The 23794-nt window shown below is 41.0% G+C and overlaps 1 protein-coding gene across 9 annotated transcripts; it reads right to left on the bottom strand.

Annotated features, from left to right (window-relative positions):
* KLHL15 (kelch like family member 15) lies at positions 1–23775 on the bottom strand. Of its 9 annotated transcripts, XM_068917612.1 has the most exons (5): positions 19516–19573; positions 19205–19318; positions 18782–18845; positions 10496–11207; positions 1–1690 (listed from the first exon to the last, which is right to left on the bottom strand). In XM_068917612.1, exons 4-5 carry the CDS (start codon positions 11198–11200, stop codon positions 581–583), a joined length of 1815 nt encoding a protein of 604 aa, XP_068773713.1. In that variant the 5' UTR covers positions 11201–11207; positions 18782–18845; positions 19205–19318; positions 19516–19573; the 3' UTR covers positions 1–580. The 9 variants fall into 9 exon arrangements, 6 of the variants coding, with proteins under 6 accessions (XP_068773713.1, XP_068773719.1, XP_068773705.1 ...); XM_068917618.1 differs by lacking the exon at positions 19205–19318 and having other exon boundaries at positions 19516–19618; XM_068917604.1 differs by lacking the exon at positions 18782–18845 and having other exon boundaries at positions 19516–19576.
* Between the last annotated feature and the right edge of the window lie 19 nt (positions 23776–23794).

Raw genomic sequence — 23794 nt, 5'->3', positions numbered from 1 at the left:
TTAAGATTATTCTTAAATGTATTTAAGGGAAAACAAAAATGCCTAGCAGAATTGAGAATACTTGGAATCTTTTCCCATTAATTGCTAAAGACAACATAACATACAACAACAGTTCAGTTTTGTTCTTTTAAGCCTGGTTGTACCCTAGTACAGCTGATGAGTTCTATTGTGATGCTCAATAAAAAAAAAAATTGAAAATAAAGTCCTCCTTCTCTTCCTTCCACAGATATTTTGTTAAACTCCAATTGATTTCAGAAGCATAGTGGTGTAAAGGCCAGTTAAAACAAAAAAAGTACTATGGACATAAAATGCTACCAAAAAATAAGCACACTGAAAAATATATTTTTCTTTCCTCTACTTACAATTATGTTTGTTAAAAAAACAAAGCTTTTACAATACCAGACCAACTACTGGTTTTTCTAACAGACTTGGTTAAGTACTCTCCCTGTACATCCTGTTTCTCTAAGCATTTAGCAGTTCTTATACACAAGTTAACGTCTCTGGAGAAATTCAACTGGTTTGGATTTCCTGACAAATTAGGGATAGCTTTTTACATTTGACTGGGTTGCTCCACTCGCTTTTAGCTGCAACGTCTAACATGCTCCAATACGTATTCAGGAAAGTGCAAGCTGCACACTTGTAAACCATCCAGCTTGCAGGGCATCCTTGGGTATTCATCTTCTTTCCATTTGTTTTCCTCTGGATCAAAGGTGAGGATTGAATCACTGTAATGACCATTGTAACAAAGGCCTCCAAGAACCATTATCTGTTTGTCCAGAACAGCTACGCCATGACCGCTCCTACCGATTGGCATAGAAGCCAATATAGTCCATTGATCAGTATCTGGGTCATAAACCTCTGTAGAAGGACATCCTTGAGATTCAAAGGACGCCCTCAAGATCACACAGACACCACCAAAGACATAAAGCTTACCATTGTAAGAAATCATTTTGTGAAAGCATCTTGCGTAATTCATTTTGCATTTGTTCTCCCAACAGTTAGTGACCACTTGAGTTCTCCTTGTGCGCTGCTCTACTGTCCCTTCTTTACTGGGGTCAAATACACACACTTGCTTAGAAGTTGAAGATGATGTAATTCCACCAGTGATATACAACTTGTTACCAAGCACAGTCCCTTCGTGTCCATATTTATTGACTGGATAAGGATCCACAAATTCCCACTTATCTTCAGTAATATCATACCGCTCAGTTGAGTAAAATGTTTCATCCCTGGTTCTCCCAGCCACTGCATAAACATACCTCCCAATAACTCCAACAGCAAACTCAGATCGCGGAACAGACATGTCTGCCATTCGTAACCACGTGTTCTGTCTTGGGTCATATCTAAACACTTTGGATGAAGCATGAAACTCACCATCTGGCCCCAGTTCTTCCCCACCTAATAGGAATACAAAGTTATTCACAATGGCAAGGCAGTCTGGTCGTAAAGGTACTTGAGGACCCTCTAGTTCCCACCAGACCCTTGGTTTGTGCAAGAGAAGAATTTTACTGTTTACCATACTGTGTCCTATCATTCCTCTAAATACTGCAGTCTGGGGTTTGGCAGAACGAATTTTGTTCGATTTCATTTCCATCAGAGGCTGTTGGTGAACGCTATGAAAGTAATTCATGGCTTGGTCAACCTCATGTCGCAGCTGCCGGGAGTATCGATAAAACTCTGATGTTTTTACCTATGAATACATTTAAAAGATATTAAAATGCTGACCAAGAGAAACAATCCAGAAAAACCTAAACGAATGTGTGTCATTAAAGATTATTATACTTAGTTTTCATTCAGGCAAGCCTCAAGAACAATTGCATTTGTGCATCAACGGTCAAGCTAGTATACAATTATCCAAAATCCAGAAGGCAATCAAGTGATTGACAGCAGCGGCTAACATTTTCAGCTGAAGGCTCACATGCAGAATTTAAGCAGGGGTTACGAACAACTGAAATTCCCAAGTGCAAAAATCATTATTCCTTCTCCCCCCAAAAAGACTCTGCTCATCCTCTGATCCTTCTTCTAATCCACAAGGCACTTAAATTAAAAATACACTATTGTCCAGGTTTTGAAAAGCATCTAGATACCTATTCTGCGTTTACCAAGGTCTATCCTCATCTGCTGGTTCTCACAACGGAGACCAAGTAGTAATTTCCAAACTCAAGGCTGTGCTCACAGCACTGTTTCATTGGGGAGGGGTGGGAAGGGAAAGCGCCCAAGCCCCTTCCCTCAGAACAGGAGACTGCACTAACCACTAGACATGATGGCTGTTACCTTACACCCCCAGTGAGCCTCCGCTGCTTAAGGCACTTCTTTAACAAAAGAGGAAAACACCTCCACCTATGCTCCCTTGGCTGCACATTTTATTAGTATATTGCAGAGGTAGGTTTGAACCCCCCTCCCTTCCCAGGTGAGAGTCACCTTTGAACTACCTTATAACAGGAGAGCGCTCCTTCTTGCTCCCATCTCTCAATTTGAAGAGAGTTATCCCTGCTTATTTTTTTTTAGAAGAAGGATTACAAAAATTTATCTTTTGGGAACCTTTCCTACTATCCAAGCTAACTCAAGTTCCTGAAATTGGTTCCGAGATGATTCAAAACCAGACTCCCATCTGGCTGAACATTTGCATTCAGGTATCTCCTAGCAGCCCCCAGGTCAGAGGGTGATTCACTCTTCCCATACAGAAATGGTAGATGTCCAACGCAACGTTCTGAATTACACTTCCAGAACAAAGCACAAACCCTAGCTCTTGCAAAACTCCCAAATCCTTTGCCAGGTTTGATACTTAGTCGCGTCATTTTTCACATAAAACTGGATTGCTTTCAAACAATCGAAACACCTTTAGTCCCCACCAGCTTCAAACAGAGATGCAACGCTCTGAAAAAAATGTCAGGTCACTCCTGAATGTCATAGAGACCACTAGACTACGAGACAACAACAGAAGCTACTATATTTCAATTTCTGTCCCCCCACCTGCTCCTACGTCCTCTCCCAAAGGGCCAAAGCCCGTATCACCACTTATGTAAGTGGCGATGGTATAAGCGATGGTTCTCACGCACACGAAAAGCAATCTGGAGACAAATATTCTTTATACCTTTGTGAATAAAGTAGTTGCTTGTTCCATAAACAAAGTAAGAGGTATTTAAGTTTTCCTTGCTTTCTATTAATTATTTCTCTTCCTTGTATAGTAACTAAGACAGTCTACTGTCAAATAAACTTAAAAAAAAGTCATTTGGACTTTGTTGTTATTGGACATGATTTGCAAGTACTCACACATACTTCTAGATTGTTTTACACAACAGATTTTCAGAAAAAAATGAATACTAACCTACCTTTGCAAAGCACTTTATAGGACAAAAGTTACAGTGAACCAGTGTTTTTATTTAAAAATATATATATATATAAATAAAAAATACCCAAACATCTTATGTAGGGATTAACTTTTCATCTGTGGCTTTTAAAATCCCAAATAAATAAATACATAGAGAGATAGACTCACACAAGCCATTATATCAAATATACCCTCCATACTATTCATGCATTATGATACAGTCTTTCATCGCTTGTTCTCTTTATTTCGAGAAATTCAACTTATCTTTGCTTGGAAAAAAGAGGACAGTCACAAACAGACTTCATGAATTATTCTCAGGATAACATTCAACTGCTTTACACCTCGTTGACCAGGGGCAATTATGGAGCAAGAACATTTACCTAGGTATAGTAAGACATGCTTATAAGACATGCACAGTAAGCCCAACTCTTTCAGAAGATAAAAGATTTGTGTTGCCATCACAAATGAGGAAAAGAGCACAGCAGACCTGCTCATATGGCAGCAGAAGAGCCATAGCATGTATTTTCTTGTGTTAAAATAAACCATATAGCTTGCTTGGCTGGAAAAAAAAAAACAAAAGAACATTAGTGCCAGAAAATACGCAGCAGGGAAAAAAAAAAAAATCACTGCTTATAAAAATTGCAAAAAAATAGAAAGCCTTAAAGAGTACCAAAAAAAATGACACAGCAAGTTAAAATGACATGAAGCGCCCTGGGTGGGTTACTTTGTCCTCAAAATTAACTTTCAAATCCTGCAACAGCAGCCCTGTGGAAATGCCAGCCCACACCACCTCTCACCACTCTACTCCTTTACTTAGACTTCAGCAACCTACACCTCACCCATGAGGGCGATCAGAAAGAAATAGGGTATGTTTCTAAATCCACAGACAAGAGTCTTAAGACCAGGAAGCCAATCTATTAGTAGTTTACTACTATTTATCTTGATGAAAGCAATGACATCAAAGTAAAGCTTCAACCTCTTGCCTTAAACAAGATAGACATCAAGAAACAAATGCAACCACTGATTATAAGCGCGCGCACACACACCCCCCCCCCAATATGTGGGCTTCAAAAGCACAATTTTGAAGACATGAATAGAAAAATATATCAGCCCAAGGAATTTTTACAATATTCAGAAAAAACAGGATGGCACACCGTTCATCTATATTCTGAGAAAGGAAGGTAGTTGGAGGCTTCCAAGACCCTGCTGTTGGGGAAAAATATCAGTGCTTCTAGTCTTCCACCTTCAGCAGTGCCATCCCTGCCATGCAGACACAGAACCTCTCCAGAGGCTCAACCAATGCTCTAAGATGAACGCGAGAGTATGTCTGTACGAAAGAGCAGAGACTGCTCACACTTGCCTGATAAGGAGGAAGACAAAGCAAATATAGGAGGGTTGGCCCACTTTCATGTTCACATATCTGCATGCGATCTCCCAGAAATACATGAAAGTCCTATTCAGTCCATAGTAAGGAACCACACCTACCCTTCTGAATAATTTTACAGTGTTTTTAATTACTTGCGCATAATGAAAAAGGGAAGGAGGTTTTAAATGCAGGTATTAAAACACAACTAAGTTATACATATACTTCAGTTTTAATAGATTAAAGAACATGATCCATAGTAAGCCTTTTGTGGCAACAGCTGTCTGTCTGACACCCAAAATATGCTGAAGATTCAAGTCTCTCAGCATCTAAAAGTAGGCTTCTGCCATTACCAGTAGGCAGCAACTACTATTAGTAGACTAATAAACATAAGTGCTTACTAACAGACCAAACTTTCCCGTTTAATTAAGCAGTTCAAGAAGGAACATCCTCCTCATTACCCAGATGCTAAATTAGTGACAACGCTCACAAGTTTGTGCAAAACACTTCACAGGTAGAAAGGTACCATAACCACGATGAATCCTAAAGTAAAACAAATACGCACTGTTGATGAGTGCATCATCAACTCTGAGCTGACAAAAATATTAAAGTTTCATAACACTTTCAAAGTTTAAAAAACAGAGACTTTTCTGTCCTCTTGCGGAAGCATCGCAGAGAAAGTTTTGAGATGGATTTCCTTACCAACCCCAGCCTTATCCTAAAAAAGGAATTTAATCCTAATGATCAAGCTTCCTTCACTGATCTTTGTGCATACTTTCCCATGCTCTTCAGTTCAGAAAACTCTTCAGTTTTCTGGACAAAACCTTCTTACAGAGGGTCTGCTGAGACAGCATTAATGCAAGAACTCCCCAGAGAGCCACTAGTGAAATATCACTGTAATAGAAATTGCACATCTCTCATTGAATAACCTACCAACTCCAGTGGTTCACAGTGAGACTTTTAGTTACACATGCAGGGATCAACGTAACCAAAAATGAAGAAGTGTGTCATTCCATAAAAAAATAAAGAAAATAATTTCAAACTCTTTATCCATCCCCCAGGGAGTCAGTTCCAGAAAGACTGCTATCGACTTGGTGCTGCTACCAAAATCAACATCATCCCTCCAGCCACAATGAACTGCAGATTGCCTGCATTTTCTCTTCTTCATTCTGAATCGGTGAAAAACCTCAGTATAAGATCTCTGGCTTCCCAAATTGAAGTGACTAATTATCACTGCCTATTCTTCTGCTGCATTGCAATGGATGCTTTTCCAGTCACAGCAACTAGACAAGATTTTTTTCATCTCTAGTCTAAGAACAAGTGAAGCCAAAAATGCAAACTTTTACATTCCTAATTTGAAAAAGCGATCCCCCACACATACCTCATGTTATCTTCATCATCCCTTTAAAATAATTATGCAAATCCAGTAGGAGAAAGAGCAATGAAATGCAAGGCAAGTTTTCTGTAACAGAAGTTTGTCTTCAGCACGTAGCTTAGTTTTTTCTGCAACTATTTGCAGCTACTGCTTTATCTGTTCTTTTGTTTCTTCCTCTTTCAGGAAAAAGCTTTCGAAACTGTACAGCAAAGGCTACTTCCGAAGTGCCCTACTATTATTTGTAAATCTGTAAGTAAATCTTAACATGTTATAACGTCGGGTACGTATATGAGCCTGGCTCCTACTGCAGAACTGATAAACACAGAAAATTCTGTATGTCCCAAAAGTGCATCTGTCTCTAGCCATGTAAGCAGTTTTCTAAAGTTTTTTTCTAAAGTTTCCAAAGTGAAGTTTTCTAAAGCAGCTAATTCTGAATGTATGAGTGATCCAATTTAAATTCAACTGGTAGAAATAGAGAAGCTATGCTGCCTTTTAAATGAATAAAGACAGTTTGTATCAGAGTTGTAGAGAGCCACTTCTTCCTTTTACTTGAAAAAAAAATTAGATTTTACTAGAGATTAATTGGAACCAAAATTCAAGATCCATCAGTCCTGCTACCAAGGATCCACATTATTTTCACATCTACTTATCTCTACCCATACTCTAAGCACCATTACAGGCCTGACAGCAAACACATCATAATTTTAAACACACTTATCCCAAATCACAATTCAGTCAAATAAGTAAAGTTACATGTATGCCTCTAAAATAACAATAATGAAAACTACCTTGCAACTAAGCATCAGCATGCATGGTATTGGACAAGCTACTGTACTAACTTTCCCTTTTTATAACATAGGTCATTACTCACTTATATCCCACGGCCAGTGTGAAAATTAGTCAGTACCTGTGCAGGGCTTTGAATATTTTGCAAGTCAAATCACTTACTGTTTTTCAGCCTAACTATAAAAAGGGATTTAAAAAAACAGACTCTCTGCAGCAAGGTCAACACCCTCAAACTGAGTGTTTTGACATAGTTTCTAAAAAGGAATAGCAAGAGAAATTATCACAATCAAGCTGTAGTCTAACTGCAAAGAGCTCTCAAATCAGAGTGGAACTAACAAGCTGTATGCCAGAATTAAGACATTCAGCACATACAAATACTTCCAGCAAATCTAGTCAAGTCAGCAACGACTACCAGACAGAAGACTATCATGTGCAGCACCGGTATTTAAGGTAAGGAAGGACCCACTAACCTCATCCACTAGGCACTCCTTAGTCTGAGCTTCAGCATACAAAGTTTTAGAAAAATATACACGTGCGAATTATTAGGCATTGCAGTTAAACCAAAAAATTGAGAGAAGAATGCAACACTTAACAACATGGTAACAAAATTACAACGCCATCTTCTCAAAAGTGAATTTCTAGACACAGAAAAGAGTATGAGGCACAAAGCTGGATTAACTAATGTGATGCTCACCTGACCTCTAAACTATAAGCTCATACATTCAGTGATAGCGAAGTTTCTAATTTAAGCTGGGAACTTATCAGTCAGCATAACAAACCCTGCAGACTGGACATTAGAAAAACTTTCCCAATTTTAAGGACAGAATGGTTCCAAAATGACATTTCAAGTAGAACAGTAGAAAAAACTAAATGGATCTTGATCAGTATATGAAAGCAAAGCATGACATGGTCACCCTGCAGTAGTGGAGAGCTGCACCCAATGATCTATGGAAATTCCCCTTTAAGTTTCCTCAAGACTTCAAGAGCTATAAATGTGTTTCAAATAAAGGTGGGTGTAACATGCATGGTGGAAGTTGTGCTTCTCCTTGTGCTCTTTTCCTTCGTTTTTTCACCATTCCCCAAATCCTTACTTCATCTGTCCTTCCATTTTCCCCAAACATTTAACAGCTGAATGGTAACAGAAGTACATACTTCAGAGGCAGCTCTTCCAAGACAGAGCAGAGTAAACAGTTACGTTCACTCTTGTGCACCTCAAAAGCATGTCAGGCTTGAGGTATCAACCCAGAGTCACTCATCAATTCCTTTTTAAAGGGAAAAACTAGCGCACTCGAGTTGTAAATCTGCTTAAGAAAGAAAATGATGAAGGAAGAAAAAGGGCTTAAAAGGCAAAAAGAATCCCTATTGTGACTTGCAAAATTAAGTTATGCAAGTTATTTATAAACTACGACAGGCATCTTAAGAAATGTATATTAGAAAGATTACATAAGAGTACAGATGACAAGTCCGTGTACAGCTAACACTGAGTTCCCTGAACCATAAGAGTCAACCTCAGACTGGTGTTGGTACGTGCAGGAGTTTACTCTTTGCTGGCTGCAAGCAAAGGGTGGATTCTTGTCAAATAACTGTGTTTTCTTGGAGATCCTGGAACAGACATTTTCCTCCTTCTACACACAGGAGCGAGTTTTTCCTCCAGCTACTGCCACTTAATAGACATGCTCTTGTTATTAAAAAGGTAAGCGCAGCCTATATTCTTACGTTAGCTTCAGCCTTTGTCACCTGTCGTGCTGGATTATTCAGTGCTCTCTAGCTGCGTCCAAAACCAAAGACATTTCTAGGTGCACTGACGGACGACACTTATGCAACAGTGCTTCCCCGTGCTGAGCCTACCTACCGCTGTCCCACTCCAGAAACTACAGTGGCTTCTCTCTGTTGCCTCTTACAATGAATGCATAGGTGGCTCATGGATAAAGCTTGTAAACGTGGTACGTAACCTGGGATGCTGAAAACGACCTCTCTCCTTACGCTGTACCTATCTGGTCATTTCGTAGGTGCCAAGATCAAACGTGAGAACCAAAACATGCATGACACGTACCACTGATGGCAAAACCAGCTCCAGAAATTACACCTAAAATATAATCCTAGAGATCAACATACACTTCACTCGCGCTTACAGAGATTTCAGTGAAGATGACTTGATATTTGAACACGTACCCCAAAACCTCAAGAGCTGAAGCAGACTCTTTCACATGGATCTTACCCTATTAGACTATCTTTAAGAATACTTTGTGAATCCTATCAGTTTACCTGCTGAAGGCCTTAAATTACACAGTAAGTAAAAGCTTTATTAAAAATAAGACATTACATAGTATGTTGCAGAGTTGCATTCTTACTAGTTGGAAACGTTTTAACCCAATATGAATGTTACAGTACTGTTTTAAAACATACTTAGGTGACTAGATTTATTTTATCTACAGGCTAATAGTGGAAAATACATTTTACGTATTATGACTTCCTGTATTCAGCTCAGACCCAAAAAAGAGCAAAGTGTAAAAATTCATTAATCTCTGAAGTAATTAATAGCTTTTATGATTTGAAATACAAGTAAGCACAAACTAGTAGCTCCTAAGACTACTAAGGAGAACATAATCTTATCTGTACTAAAGAAAAAATATGTATGGGAAATTAATTTAAGAAGCCAAACAAAAACACAGACAATTAAATCCTATTATTTCAATGACAGGTCAAAAAATACACAAGTTAAAGTTATATCTGATCACACAAAATCAGTATTATTTTTAAAACAAACAGCACAAATGAAGCAATTTCTAACTGGAATACCCTCACTGTTACTAGCCTGCAGGAGAGCTGCTTATGTATTTTGCAGTTCTCTATTGCTGACAAACGCTCAGAGATTCTCAGGAGCTAGAAAACATCATGTTTTTTCTATTCAACGGAACAGCAGAAAAAGCAAGTACTCTTTTAACCTCTTAATACATACACGTATCAGTTGAATTTTAAATCATCTGTTACAGAGATTTCTTTGATACTTCAAGTCATTACACTTCGCACTGTTAATCGCTTTTGACTGTATTATGTGCCATGTGTAAAATCAAGTGCATGTGTAACTGCAAGATTAGGGCTTACTTCCAACTACTGTGTAACAGACAAGTGCTGAAGATACAACAACAAAAAATTCCAACCTGCTGATTTGGCAACAGATGCTAGCTTTCATTTGTAAATTTAAAAACCTGTATTTAAAACATGTAAAATCTACAATCACTATGTTTGTTTTGATTATATTGCTAGCAATTATGACAACATATACCCTACATAACGTATGCAGACCAGAAATCCCTGGAAATCAAGCAGCAACTTGTGGAAAACAGTTAGAATGACTGAAATAGAACTTTAGACAAGTGACCTTATTTTAAAACGTCCTTTCCATAAGAAGTCATTTAAAAGCATGTATTGTAAACCTACCTGCTACCCAGTCACCGTACATTCTATTTTCTAACATTTAGATGGCATTGCTTTTAGATGTTTGTCTTCTAGAGATATACTAGAAAAATAAATGCTGTGTTTTTGTTCCTCCTAACACGTTTGGGAATCTTACCTATTTAACGGCATGCTGCCCTAGCTAAATGATGAATCCTGTCTATTGCTTTTCAAATGCACCAACCTTCTCAAAAACACTGGATGGTGTCATCAAACAAAACCTGATGTTCTGAATGATGGTGTCCGTATGCCTCCAGCGTCTTCTATCATGGCGCAGCCAAGCCTGAACAGCTTCATACAGCTCTATCTCTGGAAACCTGCTCAGATGATCGTTATCCAAGTAAGACATGAGCTTCTCAAAGCTCAGATAGGAAAGAAAGTCAGGTCTGGACATGAGCGGCACAAAATTCTCTAGCAGAAAGGAGTCCAATTTTTCCCTGACTCCTTCGATGTTTACACCAAAATCATCCAAAAGTCTCATAATTTCTGCACAGTTTTCTAAGCAGATTTTAGCTAAGAGAAAAGAGCAGCAAAATTTTACCACCTCTATCAACTGGACATACATGGCAGCCTGAAGGATTTCATGAACAGTGTTCATACTCAGTTCAATAGTTCCATAGTACATGAACTGGAGGACATGACTGAAGCCTGTAGCTGTCAGACCTTTCAAATGGATTTTGTCCTGATCTCGTTCTCGCATGTCAGCTGTGAACATAATCCTGAAGTAATCACTCTGGGTGGCAAGCAGCGCTTTATGGGCCTGAAATTGGTGGTCTTCAATGACAAGTGTGACATCAAGAAGCAATCCCTCCTCATACAGTGCTCTGAATCCAGCAGAGACACTGGTGTCATGGATGGAGGAGCTAAACCCTTCCACGTCCCCTGCCATGAATCACCTAGGGGAAAAATGAAATAAAAATAAAAATAAATTGTTATTTCTAATAATGAATACAATACAAGTTCTTCCTGAACAGATAAATCCTAACTGAGATCAGCTTCATTAACATTTAAGACTTCTCACCTTCTTTCTGGTTTTCTGCCTTGAAAAAATCAACTTCAGAAACAACTTAAAACACAAACTGCAAACATTTATCCCCTCAAAATCTTCTCATTTTAAAGAAAAGGGTAGTGAACATATGAGATAATGACAAACTGATCCAGCACTTCAAACTATCTACTGGTCAGATAATGAACATTCAACACCTAAAAGCTCCTCATGGCTCTCCCCCCACCCCCTTCCCAAATCCTTCTAAAGAATTATCTCAGGAGAACAATAAAACACCCACTCGGCAATATTAAAGACATCAGAAAGGAAGCAGGACCTCCTTAACTTCAGAACCAAGCTCCAGTAGGTCTTTACAAGGGATGACCTCGAATATTTTTTACCTCGATAAAGGATGCCAATTTATTTGAAACTTATTTCTAGGAAAGTGAACATTTCACACATCAGAGATGTTATTTAATTTCTCATGTCTCAGTTTCCTGTAATAACAACATAGTCTGATTTTTTTTTCTGCCCATTTCTTACTGTGGAAATTAATTAGGTACCGATATTTACAAAGCACAAAATACTAAGTCCACTGGAAGCACTGAGAAGATTAGGTCACAATTAATATTCTCTTCTGTAAGTGGAATGTTAACTGCAGATTAAACATTTGAACATTTTTCAGATGCATAGTGCTACTATAGTGCAAACTATAGTTCAACTGTAAACAAGCAAAAAAAAAAAAAATATATATATATATAGGGATCCTACCCTGATAAAGTTAAGGAAGACAAGTATTTAATAAAAGACAACTACTCAGAAACTGCTTAAGGGCAGGACATCCCATGTGTGAGCAGAGGCAAGGAAGGACAGCAAGATCTGTGCCTTCTGGCAGTAATCAGCTATCAGAACTGGCTCAATCATTTCTGTTTAAGCTTAAGTTACACCACAACACTCACCCAGGTATTTACTTGTGCATTTAATCATTTCTAACTCTAAACTTCCTCTAACTAAGAGCAATTAAAGAGAGTAACGTAATGACACTGGTCACCTCTACAAATAGGTTAAATAATATGACCATTAACACATTTAAGAAACTTTCAACTTTCAAAATTACGGAACTTTAAAACAGAGAGTGTATGGACACAGGAATGGCTCCAGGTTGCCACTCCAGGTTTGACAACTTCAGCGAGCAGTTACCATGTCGCTCACGTTCCCCAAGCAGCACATCCTGACTGCTGCCATTTGAAACGGCTTGTACCTGACCAGACTCCGTAAACAGATAATCATCTCCACTCCTTAACACATCGGGGCACATCATGGAAAACAGAAACGGAGCTACCCTTTTGCCTACGCAAAATTAAAAGTAACGGGTGTCTGTAGCCACACCGCACAGAATCAGCACTGCTCCCGCACATTTGAAGCCTGCTGTCAAGTTTTGGTGTACGACAGAGTCCATGCCAGGAACGCACGCTTTCAAGAAAATTAAGGCTCTACAAGAAAATTCAAATTCCCGAAAGGAGGAGGAGCAGCAAGAGAACAAAACCAGCAACCCAATCGCTTTCTCGCCAGTATCCATAATGGTACACGCTCCCCTCAATGTCACTGAGGACAGGCAGAAAAGGCAAACCTCCCTGGGGCTTCATACCGTGTGGCCCTTGTTCCTGAACACAGCACATCCCTACCAGCGAGAAAAATTGCCATCAAATATTTTTCTCTTCGCTATTGCTTTGATATCGCGAAAAAGCAGGCGAGGAAAGCATTAGTTTTCTCACTCTTACCACCTCAAAGAGAAGCAATAAGCAAACTGAAGTGGAAGCCGCAAAGCCTGATTTTTCAGGATTTTTGCCTTCTAATAGGATTTTTTGGTATCAAGTAAAAGGTAAGTGCTAACATTAGCTTTTCATGCATTAGAGCACTTTTAACACCTCCCTCCCAGCCCCCAGCTCTCTGATGTCTAATAATAGCGGAGCTCATACTTCAGTGTTTCCTCTTTAGGAGATTTAACAGTCACTTGCCTCAGCCTATGCCACCTAGTTTCATAAAATACACAGTAACTTGACATAACGTGAGACAGCGCGCTCTCAATTTTGCTTGAAATCGGCCAAGAGGTTCAAAGGTCACTCGGGACTCTCCGGCCGTCCAGCTGCAGAAGTTAGGAAACCACAGAAGAAGCTCGCTTCGGCTTCCATTCCAAGACGGACCGAAAAGAAGGCACAGAAGGAGCGCTCGTATTTGCGAGCGCGAGACGTGAACAGGAAAACGCAGCTACAGATGAATAAAGAGGAAAAGAACGTCAGAAATGAAGCAGCGTTCCCCAGGTGACTGAAGCAGCATATATTACTCTCTGGAAATAATCGCCCCATCACAGGGGCTCACCCAGCTGACAGTACCTCAAGGAAGGAGTTTCTTCAACACAGCACCTACATAAAGGAACAGTATCAGCAAGCTTCAAAGATATGCTAGGGTCTTTGGCTAAGAAAGACTTTGAGTGGGATCACTGACTTAAGAAAAAGATCATTGTAAGTACTCTGCAAGTAAGATGAAAGAAATTAACTTTTATATAGTACGGCTTTAAAAGGCCTCAAAGAAAAGTTGACTGGAAAAATGGGCAAGTGAAGAGACAAACGGCACAAGGTAAACGCACCAAATAAACAGCAGCATTTCTGGTGCTCCTCTTAAGAAAAAGAAGAAAAAAATATATATATCCATCTATATAAACTGAGGGGTTTTTTAATATATACACACACACAATCTATACATATATTTTTATATATGTATATAAATACACAAAACCAAAATCCATGCATCATTTTTACACAGAGACTGCATTGAATTTGTTTTGCAATCATCCATTTAACTCTCACTAAATAGTAGCAAGACAAAAGAAATTCAGAAATAAGAAAAATTTAAGATTTCAAATCTATCTAGCCAAAAAGCAAGGTGGGACGCATCCTACTAAGATTCCAATTTTCACATCTTCCTAAAACCAGCTATTATGCAAAAATACACTGAAACCAGAAGTCACCTATAAAACTCGATAATGTTAACACAAAGTGGCCAACACTCCAAAATTACAATTTCAGAATGTTTAAAAAAAAAAAAAAAGTGAGGGTTTAGGTCACTTAAACCTTCTTTTCTTATCTCTCCTTATGTTATTTCCAGTAAGCCTTCAGTTTCGAATCACAAAATATTTTTCCTCACAAACATCAGACAGCATTTAATTAATTTCTTACGTAGAGAAAAAAAGTGATGAGATTTCTCCTTAACACTACATAAAAAAGCTGCAGAAACCTGTAGCTTCTCTTTTCTCGCTCACTTGTCTTCCCCCATTAAATAAAAGCAGTAGATATCCCTTTTTGGCCTAAAGCCATATACTACCTCAGAAGATACATTTTTCTTTGTATAACAAAAATGTATGGCCAGTGCATATACACAAAAGGGTTAAAATAGTACAGTGACTGCGAACTAGACTGTTAAAGGCATATTACGATCAACTGGTAAAAATCTTCCTATCTATAGCTAATGTCCTCAGTCAAAAGCAAGTAGCAATAAGGTAGTTTTAATATTAAAAGGAAATACAAAATACTTTCAAATGAAGTCATTTTTCTAAAGCATAGCTAACCCATTCCTCCCACGCATGCACTTGCAAACTAACATGTAATTCCATGCACTATTCTAATGCTATAGCCAATTTCCCAAAACACAGTAGCAAAATGATTTTTTTCATACTTTCAACAAAAATGCAAAATTCAGAGTTAGATTTTCTTCATCCATGCAAATCACAACAGTGAAGACACATAGCCTGCGATGGTTTGTAGGAAAATCAGAACAAAAACGTTGTATATACAACAAAGGAGGAACATAATCTAAGTTAATGCTTCCCACTGTTCTGCTCACACTACAGCCGATCAGCGTAAATTTCTCTACTGAAAAACCGAAAGAGAGATACACTTAACCTTATTAGCTTTTCCCGACATTTCTTCTTTTTCAGCACATAATGCATTACACAGTCTACTCTGCTGTGACTGGAAAGGCATTTTCTTGGAACTCTGATTTCTCATCTTTATTCTGCAGATGTAATAAAAGTCTGAAAACCCTGTTCCAGACTGCTTTTTCCTGCTACACAAGGAGAACCTTTTTTCCTCAGGGTGTCTGAGACACTTAGTCACAAGTGGAAGAAACAAAAGTCTAAACGCACAGGCTGCTGAGATGAGTTATGAAATATCTGCACTTGGCTCATGCCCCATCTGCTTTAAAAATCTACCCAAAAGCAGTACGCCCTGAAAGTGTGTCCTGTAAGGAAGCATCTCTATTTTATATCCAAGCTTACATGCACTTTCTAGGGAGAGAAATATATTGGTCTAGGAAGTGCTGACAACACCAACTCTAGCACTTCAGCTGAAAGGCAGATTCCTGCTTTTTTTTACTGCTGTTTCTTAATAACTCATTGGAGATGCTGAGACAGAACTAGGAAGTTTCCACGTTTATAAGTTATGAAGTACTTGTTCATTCTACCTTCCTCAAAGGAATTCTGAGAAAGCATCCAGGTGAACCCTACTGAACAACAAATTTTCACCTAATAAAACACTGTATCTACAAGTTACACGGCAAGTTATTTTACCAGACATAGAGGACCAAACTTTCATAACACAATGTTAAAAAAAAAAAAAAAAAAAAAAAAAGATTTAAAAATCCTGTCATCTGTTCCACCTATTCCCTCTATCCATCAAAAGCACACATTTAAATGCAAAGTCTAAGTCACTATAAATACGCTTTATTTAGTAAGGCACAGTGAAAAGTGCTTTCAGTAGAATTCTCTGACCCTAATTTTGTTAAAACAGGCACTTGCCTGCGCAAATAGGATATTTTCCCATAGACAGATTTTACATGTATGTATGAAAGTTTGATACACCCAGGCATTTGCAAATACAAGCAAAACATTCACAAATGCACGCATTTGTCACTGACAATCAGGCCTCTGAATGCAGGCAGGTAACAATGATTGAAGTATAAATTAACTTATCCCTAAATTAAACCTTTATTTACATGGTTTGACACTAAAACCATTAAACTTGTCCAAACCATCATTTTTCATCCTAATTCCTCACTAACAGTGACAGAGGGAGTGACGTAAAAGCGAGAAAGACCAGTGGATATCAAAACTCTCCATTCTTTCCAACTGTAGCAGATTAAAAAAAACAGGTCAGCTTTCTGCATATGTAAAATCTTTTTTAATTAATATGCTAAGTTTCAGGAAAAAAAATTACCTGAAACACCCCAGTATTATCTAACAGGTTGGGTGAAGTCCCTAGTGTGAACCCTAGGTAAGAATATCAAGACATTCAATTACTTCAGAAGCAAGGATTTAAGAGCTTAACACCCACTGACAGTCAAAGGAATTAGGCTGCTAAATGTCAAAAACTTTTGATATTAACACTTAGGCACTTCTGAAAATTGCACCTGCCTCTTCTACAAATTTCTCTTAGTTGCACGCATCTGACATCGATAGCTCCTCTTACAAGCTCTACCCATGTTGCTACCGCCGAGCCAGGTGAATCACTTTGCAACAGTGGCATTTTTATAAAAAGTCAATTGTCTGCGCGGTCATTATGGTTATGCTGGAAGCACTGTCGGAAACAGTTATAACCAAACCTACTAAAACTGAAAATGGATTTTCTCTCAGCTCAGTATTGTCATGTATTTCGTCTTAAGTATGCTAGAACCCTGCTGAGCGGTCTTTAGCAATCGTCACAGAGTATGGCACTAAGCGTTCTCTTCTTATCGAGAAACCTTTAACTCAAAGCAGATTGTTGCTACTTTCATATGCACGTATTTTCAATGGATAATGTTTTCAATTTGTATTGCTTTGTGTCCCTAAAAATTGATATTGTAATCCAATTCAGTCTTTCTGCACGAAAGGACCCAAATATGTTATAATCAGAAAAAAAAAAGGTCAGAACCATTTTTTTTAATGCTGTTCAACAGTGTAGTTTTAACATATGTCAAATTTAGATAAATACACCTGGATTATGTCCAAAAAATTCCCATTTTACAACACTAGCCATCAGAGAACAAAATATGCTACCCTAGATGGGCCCTTAAATCAAGCTTTAAGGTGATTATCAAAAGGGTTCTGAACAAAGTATGTACTTGACAAAACCGCTAAGACCGCCAGGCAAACATATTAGCTGTAGCTACTTGACCACTACCCAACTGCACCTAACTGCATCTAAACCCAGCTTCTGTCTCATGATTTAAAATTCCTGAAAGATATACACTAGTTTCCCATATTAGGTCCATTACATGGATGACGTAACTGCACTTCACAGACACCTGAGATAGTTTTAAACCAGTTGGGTAAAACTTCCCTGCAGGTACACCCGTAGGGAGGAAAAAACAAAAAACACGCACTCCAGTACTTAGAGCAAGCTGAGCCCAATGCTGTTCCAATATATTTTAAGTCAGCAGGCCAGGCAGCTAGTCTTTAATACTTTGAACAGATCCCTAAGGACAAGAATCATCTTCAGCTGGAAAAACTTCTATCATTAATACCTAAGAAGTAAATTAAGGCAGTGATGAAAACTACAGATTTGGCACTGCTCTCAAAGAGGACCGGTCCACCCTATCTTAGATGTTAACAAACTTTATTGCACATACCAGTGGCTTATATAACAATTAAGGTCATTAAATTTAAGTGCAGTTTATCATTAAAGAGTGATTTTCCCTGTAAATATATTTTAAAAATTATATTTTCTACTGATGAAGAGCAAGCAAGTATTTCACAGTCAATAGCTAAAATTGAATCCTGCTCATCTATATTGAGGTGTGTGGCCTGTTACCAATTAAAATTTTACTAAGAAGTCAATGAGCTGTGAGTGGCATTTAAATTCTTTCAGTGAAAATAATTGTAATATAGTTGAACTACCTCTTACAACTCATTGACTTTTTAATCATTAGCTGTTAATTCCTGCTGACTTAGTCAATACTTTTTAGCAGCCTTCTGAGAAAATGAGATAACTAAGATTTTGCCTTTTGTCCAAGACACACAGCTTTTGACCCCATTTCCAAATGCCAACCGCATTTGTTAGCGGGGCAGAAATCTCAAACATATTCAATTTCTACAAACTTCCTGAAAATTGGCAGCTGGAATAAATGAAAGAGACTCGGTGTCTCCAGTGCAAGCTCAACAGTTATCCATCCTGCTTTGCCTGCCGAAAGGCAAATCAGCACACGCGTGGATCCAAACCAGCCACAGGATATAATTAAGGAAAGTGAAAGGAGACGAGTGACAGCGGGAAAGTTTATGGGAACGTGCGGTAGGAATGAAACACGTCGGCGAGGCGTCGGAGGGAAAAGACAGCAAGGATGTTGACGCACGGCGGCTGGTTGGCTGAGGGGGCCTGAGCGCAAGCGGGGGCCCCGGCGGCGAAAGAGCAGGGCTAGTGCCTTAGGGAGGAGGAGATGAGGCAGTAAGCAAGTCACCGGGAACTTCAGGAGTTCTGCCTTTTTTATCCAGTAACGGCTTCATGCTTCCCCTATTCTCCTTCTGAAGAAAAAAAGAACTTAAATTTTTAAGCAACAGCTAAGCGTTCGCCGAAACAGGTCCGAGCCCCGGCACCAACCCTGAGCCGCAGTCTCCCCGCTCCGCCAACAGCCGCCCGTTTCCCCACGCCGCTGATGGCCAACAGCCATTTCTGCGGCACCCGCTCCCACGACCCCCTTCCGCTGCCGCAGCCCAGCCGCCCGGCCGAGCGGGGGGCGAGGGGGCCCGGCCCGGCCCCGGCCCCGGCCGCGGCTCCCGGCCCCGCTCTGCCGTTGCAGCCCGCCCCTCCCCCCGCGGGGCCCCCGCCGGCCGGGGGGGGGGGGGGACGAGGCGAGGGGGCGCGGGCCGGCGGCGGCACCTACCTCTGGGCAGCAGCGGCGCTGGAGACGCGGCTCCTCCCGCCGCAGCCGCAGGGACGGGGGCCTCGGCGTAACATAAAGCCGGAGGCGGCGGAGGAGGAGGGACGCGCCGGGGGGCTGAGGAGAGGGGCAACGGCTGAGGCAGAGCCGGGAGGAGGAGGAGGAAGAAGGGGGGATCCTGGGCTCCCTCCTCCCCGCCGTCGGTGCTCGGGGGGAGGTGGGGAGCCGCCCCCCGCCGCGCCGCGCCGCGCCGCGCCGCCCGGGCCCCGGCGCTCTGGGCCGCTCCCCGCCCCCCGCCGCTCACGCTTGTTTACCTTCTGCGCTGCCTAGCGCGGCCGCAGGCGCCATCTTCCCCCGCGACAGGCGCCCCGCGCCGGCCGTCACTTCCGCTGCCACCTGCGGGCCCGCCGGGGCGGGGGCGGGAACGGGAACGGGGGGCCGCGCCCGGCACCGCGGGCCGCCGCCGGCGACATCCCCGGGACTCTCCGGGGCCGGCCAGCCAGCCGCCGAGCCCCTCCCGCTGACTGACACCGGCAGCCGCGGGGGAGACCCGGCGCCCCCCGGGGAAGAAAAGTCCCTCGCGAGAGGCCAGCGGCGGCCGCGTCTGGCTGGGGATGGGGAAGGCAGTAGCAAGAAGCATCGTTATGTTTGGCCTGTTACTACAGTCTTCCACAAGTATCTATATGCTTTTGGTCCCTTTGAGGCTTGTTGTTTTGTTCCGCCCTTCAGTTTCCAAGCCCGGTCCCGGTTTTGCAGAGGTCTCGTTTATCATCAGTTTTCCTCCTCTCCGTTTTCTTGGGCAGCAGCACAAGATGTTGCACAGAAACGCGCCCCGACCGACGACAACCCCTTTCAGGAGCTTGTTGAACTCCCTCCCCTGACAGCTGGCCACCCTCGGGTGCTGCGGGCTGACCCTACAGCTGTCTTCTTGCCACAGTGAGAATCGGGTCACCAGAGCCACAGGCCCTGCTTGCTAGCATAGCTGCCCTGGGGCAGCAAACTGCGCGTAGCTGACAGGAAACCGCGGCCCAGCAGGGGATGAGCAGGTTTCTGCCCTAGCCCAAACTTCACCTCCTTGCTTTCTGCAGCTTGCCCTTGCCCAGCAATCAGTGACTTCAGTGCAAGAAGGAAAAACAGCCAACACTTCCCACCCATGTAATGACAGCGCGCTAAACTGTGTCGACCATTGGTCTGCCACTGCCACCCCCAAACCATTCACTACCTGCTACTGTACCTCTCCCATCACCTTCTATCTCACTTGCTGCCTTTAATAACAGGCCACACGCTGCCATCCTCTCTGTTTATTGCTGTTCCCATCCCTTTCACTATCTATTTTCAGTCTCTCATTACCACCCCCATCCCATTCTTGATTTATGACACAAGAACATAACTGCTCTGTAACTGCCACCCCCAATCTGAATGCCCTTCCCACCTTTCATAGCTCCACAACCAACCAGCTATGCCGTGCACTGCTTCACAGAAGACTTCCCACTGCTATTCCCACTCTGCTAACTGACCTCCTACTGCTCCCTCACGGCCTACTTAGGCCACACTACAATCAGCCGGCTCCCATTCACTCCATCATACCAACAACCTGACCTCTCTCTACTCAGCTAACTTCATACCATTCCATCTCGTGCCCTAACTCATGCAGTAAATTTGCCCCGTTTCCCCGGTCACTGCTTCAAAACCTGTTACTAATGCAGTTATGGTTAAACAAACTAACGTTTATCTATTGACTCTCTCCAAGAGAGCTACTGTTGCTGCCCTCTAAGTCTTACAGAGAAAAGACATTCTCATCCTTAGTCATAGGATATATGTCCTCTGCTGTTCCAACCACATACCCACTCATAGCACACTCATGCTTCAGTAAAGAAAAATTGGAGTAGGAAATAAATATTTTGTACAGAAATGATACAACATGAACAACTTTCTGCTCTCTTCAGACTTTTCACCTTCATAGGTCAGTTAAAGGTGGAAAGAGCTAGCAGGACTGTTTTGGTTTCAGCTGTCATTTTGCTGTTGGCAGTTTGTGGCCGGCCGACGTATAAGACGATCTTTAGGTCTCCCATACACTGCCACAGAAGACAACCTCAAACCAAGCCAAACTGCCTCCTGACAGCTTTGACATACTCACTGTCAACATAAAAAAGCACAACAAAACAAACCTCCTTCTCCTTCACATTAGACAATTTGCTTCTAATGAAAAAATCAAAATGCGTTAATAATGCCTCAATTTTAATCTCCTAACTAAAAACGTTATTAACTTTGAGCCCCAGCCAACGACCACTGGTGTCAGTATTACCTTAATGAGCATTAATGCAAATGGAGATTTGGATGGAAACCTCTCATTTAGGCATCTGTACAATCTCGGTTGCTAAGTAGTTCCCACTGACATAAATGAGACTATTACCATAAAATTATGCACTTGAGTGTTTGAGCTATATTAGTACACTAGTTGCCATTTCATTTGTGTAGTTTTAAACCTTATTTATTTTATATGTATAGGTGTATGAGTAATACACTTGACAGTTCCTAAAAACGTGAGGTTTTATCCTGTTTTATTAGACATTTGCCAGTCTTTAGACTTTTCTGGTTTTTTCTTCATATTAGGAGAACTCAAAAATGGAGTGAATCAAAGTAAGACCATCTCAGAATATGTGAAATGTATAATTTTATTTTTAAAGTAGGAGAAACGGTTTGTGTACTTTTTCAGATGCCTAACATCTCTTGGCAAGGATTAAATCATTTATAAAGGCTATTGCAAATGTGACAAAAACTGCTTCTATAATTTTATATTGCACTGTGCTGTTGTATAATTTACACAGCTAAATAAGTACAGAGCCTGGTATTTTCAGCTCATTTTCACAAAACAGTGATTATACATGCCTAGAAGTCCAGGCAACTATAACCAAGTATTGCATCATGCTCCCATCATACTTTGTGTACCTCAGTCATAAGCATCTACTCTTTTTCCTAGAAGTGGGATAATTTATTGAAAATTGTAATACATCATCTAGCCTGAAAAAGACTAGATACAAATTTTTTAATTTTACATTTTGTATATAATTTTATAGTTTTTTATTTCATGTATTTTGGATTTATAGTAGATTTATATTCATTTTTGGTCAATTTGTGCAGAACTATTGTGTTGCAGGACAAAACAGAGTTTATCACTGGCAACATCACTGCATCCACTGTAAGGTTTCTTGCTACATTCGCATATTCATTTCTTCAAAACAAGAATGCTGCCAATGCACTTGCTCTAGGTTTTTTGGAGTAAAACTCACGTCTGAATCTTGTTTCAGGAAAGAAATGGAAATATTAGGATTTGTGAAAGTGGGAGGTTACAAGCATTTTTAAGCCAGGCATACCAGTTTTGTACAGATTTCCATCATCACACTTCAGTCACGTTGTCGGGTATTCCAAACCTATTTTTGTCACCCAGTTAGCCAGGCAATATCCGAGTACCTTCACATTTTTCAGTAGGCAAAGACACTGCTGATGAACATGGATGTATTTGACACAACGGTTACTTACATTGAAACCTGTTTCTCTGAGATCATAGAAGAAATCCTACTAGGAGCAATAGCCTCTATGCCTGTAAGAAGAGGTTTCCATGAAGGAGACAGTTTGAGTTTCCAAGTGGAAGGGCTAGGAATTTGGCCGTTATCTCATAGTCTCTGTTAAACTTCCAAGCTGGCTGTCATCACTGCACCAGGGATTTTATTTGAATTTTAAAGCACTTATGTTGTGCCCAAATCTGAAAACAGCATGCATGTGGTGGGGGTTTTAGTTGTCTGGTATGAAAGATTCGAGCTGTTCATTCTTGGGGCAGGGTCTTATGTCCATATGTTCTCTATACCACTAAGCACTGAGCCTACAAAAGACAGCAAGAAGAAGAAGGTTGACATTCAAAATCTTGTTAGGCAGATGGCCAGCAAAGATTACTAACATTTGTATAGTGACATTTTACCGTAAAAACACAAACACAAATGCTCTGACATCAAATTAGGTGTTCTCTTTTCTAGTGCATACAAACACATCTGGTTGTCATTTTCACCCTTATCCTCTTTTCTGCCTCATGCCCATTTACTGTGCTAGATAAACCTGCATTTTCTTGCTGTTGCATATGCATCAACAAAAGCTGATCCTCACTGCCATCCATAACCACAGAAAGAAACTCATTCTTTTGGTACAGCTCTCAGCAAAACCAGCCCCCATCTTGATTACAGCATCGAAGCGACTACATTTTAGGTATTACATACCGCAATAATATAAAATAACAGCGGGGCCCAGGCAGCCTGCAGTTCTAAAGACAAGAGACAACCCCTTTTCAACAGAAATACTTAAAACACGCTAATTTATGAGGCGTTTGTCACTGCCACAGGAACGCGAGGCTGCGTGTAAGACCAAGCACAAACCGTCCCTGACGGTACGTCTGAAGGAGCTCACCTCTCGCCATCCCCCCTCCCTCTCTTCAGCGCCTCCGCCCGCGCAACGGCCCCGTCGCCCCGGGCTCACGACCGTTCCCTGAAGATGGGGGGGGGAGGGGCGGCGGGCGCGCACTGCGCACGCGCGCCGCGGCCCCGC

This window comes from Struthio camelus, chromosome 1 (assembly GCF_040807025.1).
Source record: "Struthio camelus isolate bStrCam1 chromosome 1, bStrCam1.hap1, whole genome shotgun sequence".
NCBI lineage: Eukaryota > Metazoa > Chordata > Aves > Struthioniformes > Struthionidae > Struthio > Struthio camelus.
This window is presented reverse-complemented; position numbering and strand designations above follow the sequence as displayed.

Excerpts from the sequence above, each read along its gene's own strand:
- KLHL15 (XM_009665383.2), bottom strand. The coding sequence starts at position 11,200 with ATGGCAGGGGACGTGGAAGGGTTTAGCTCCTCCATCCATGACACCAGT. Across the intron at positions 1,691-10,495 it reads CATCCAGTGTTTTTGAGAAG|GTAAAAACATCAGAGTTTTA; the intron begins GTTGGTGCATTT and ends ATGTATTCATAG.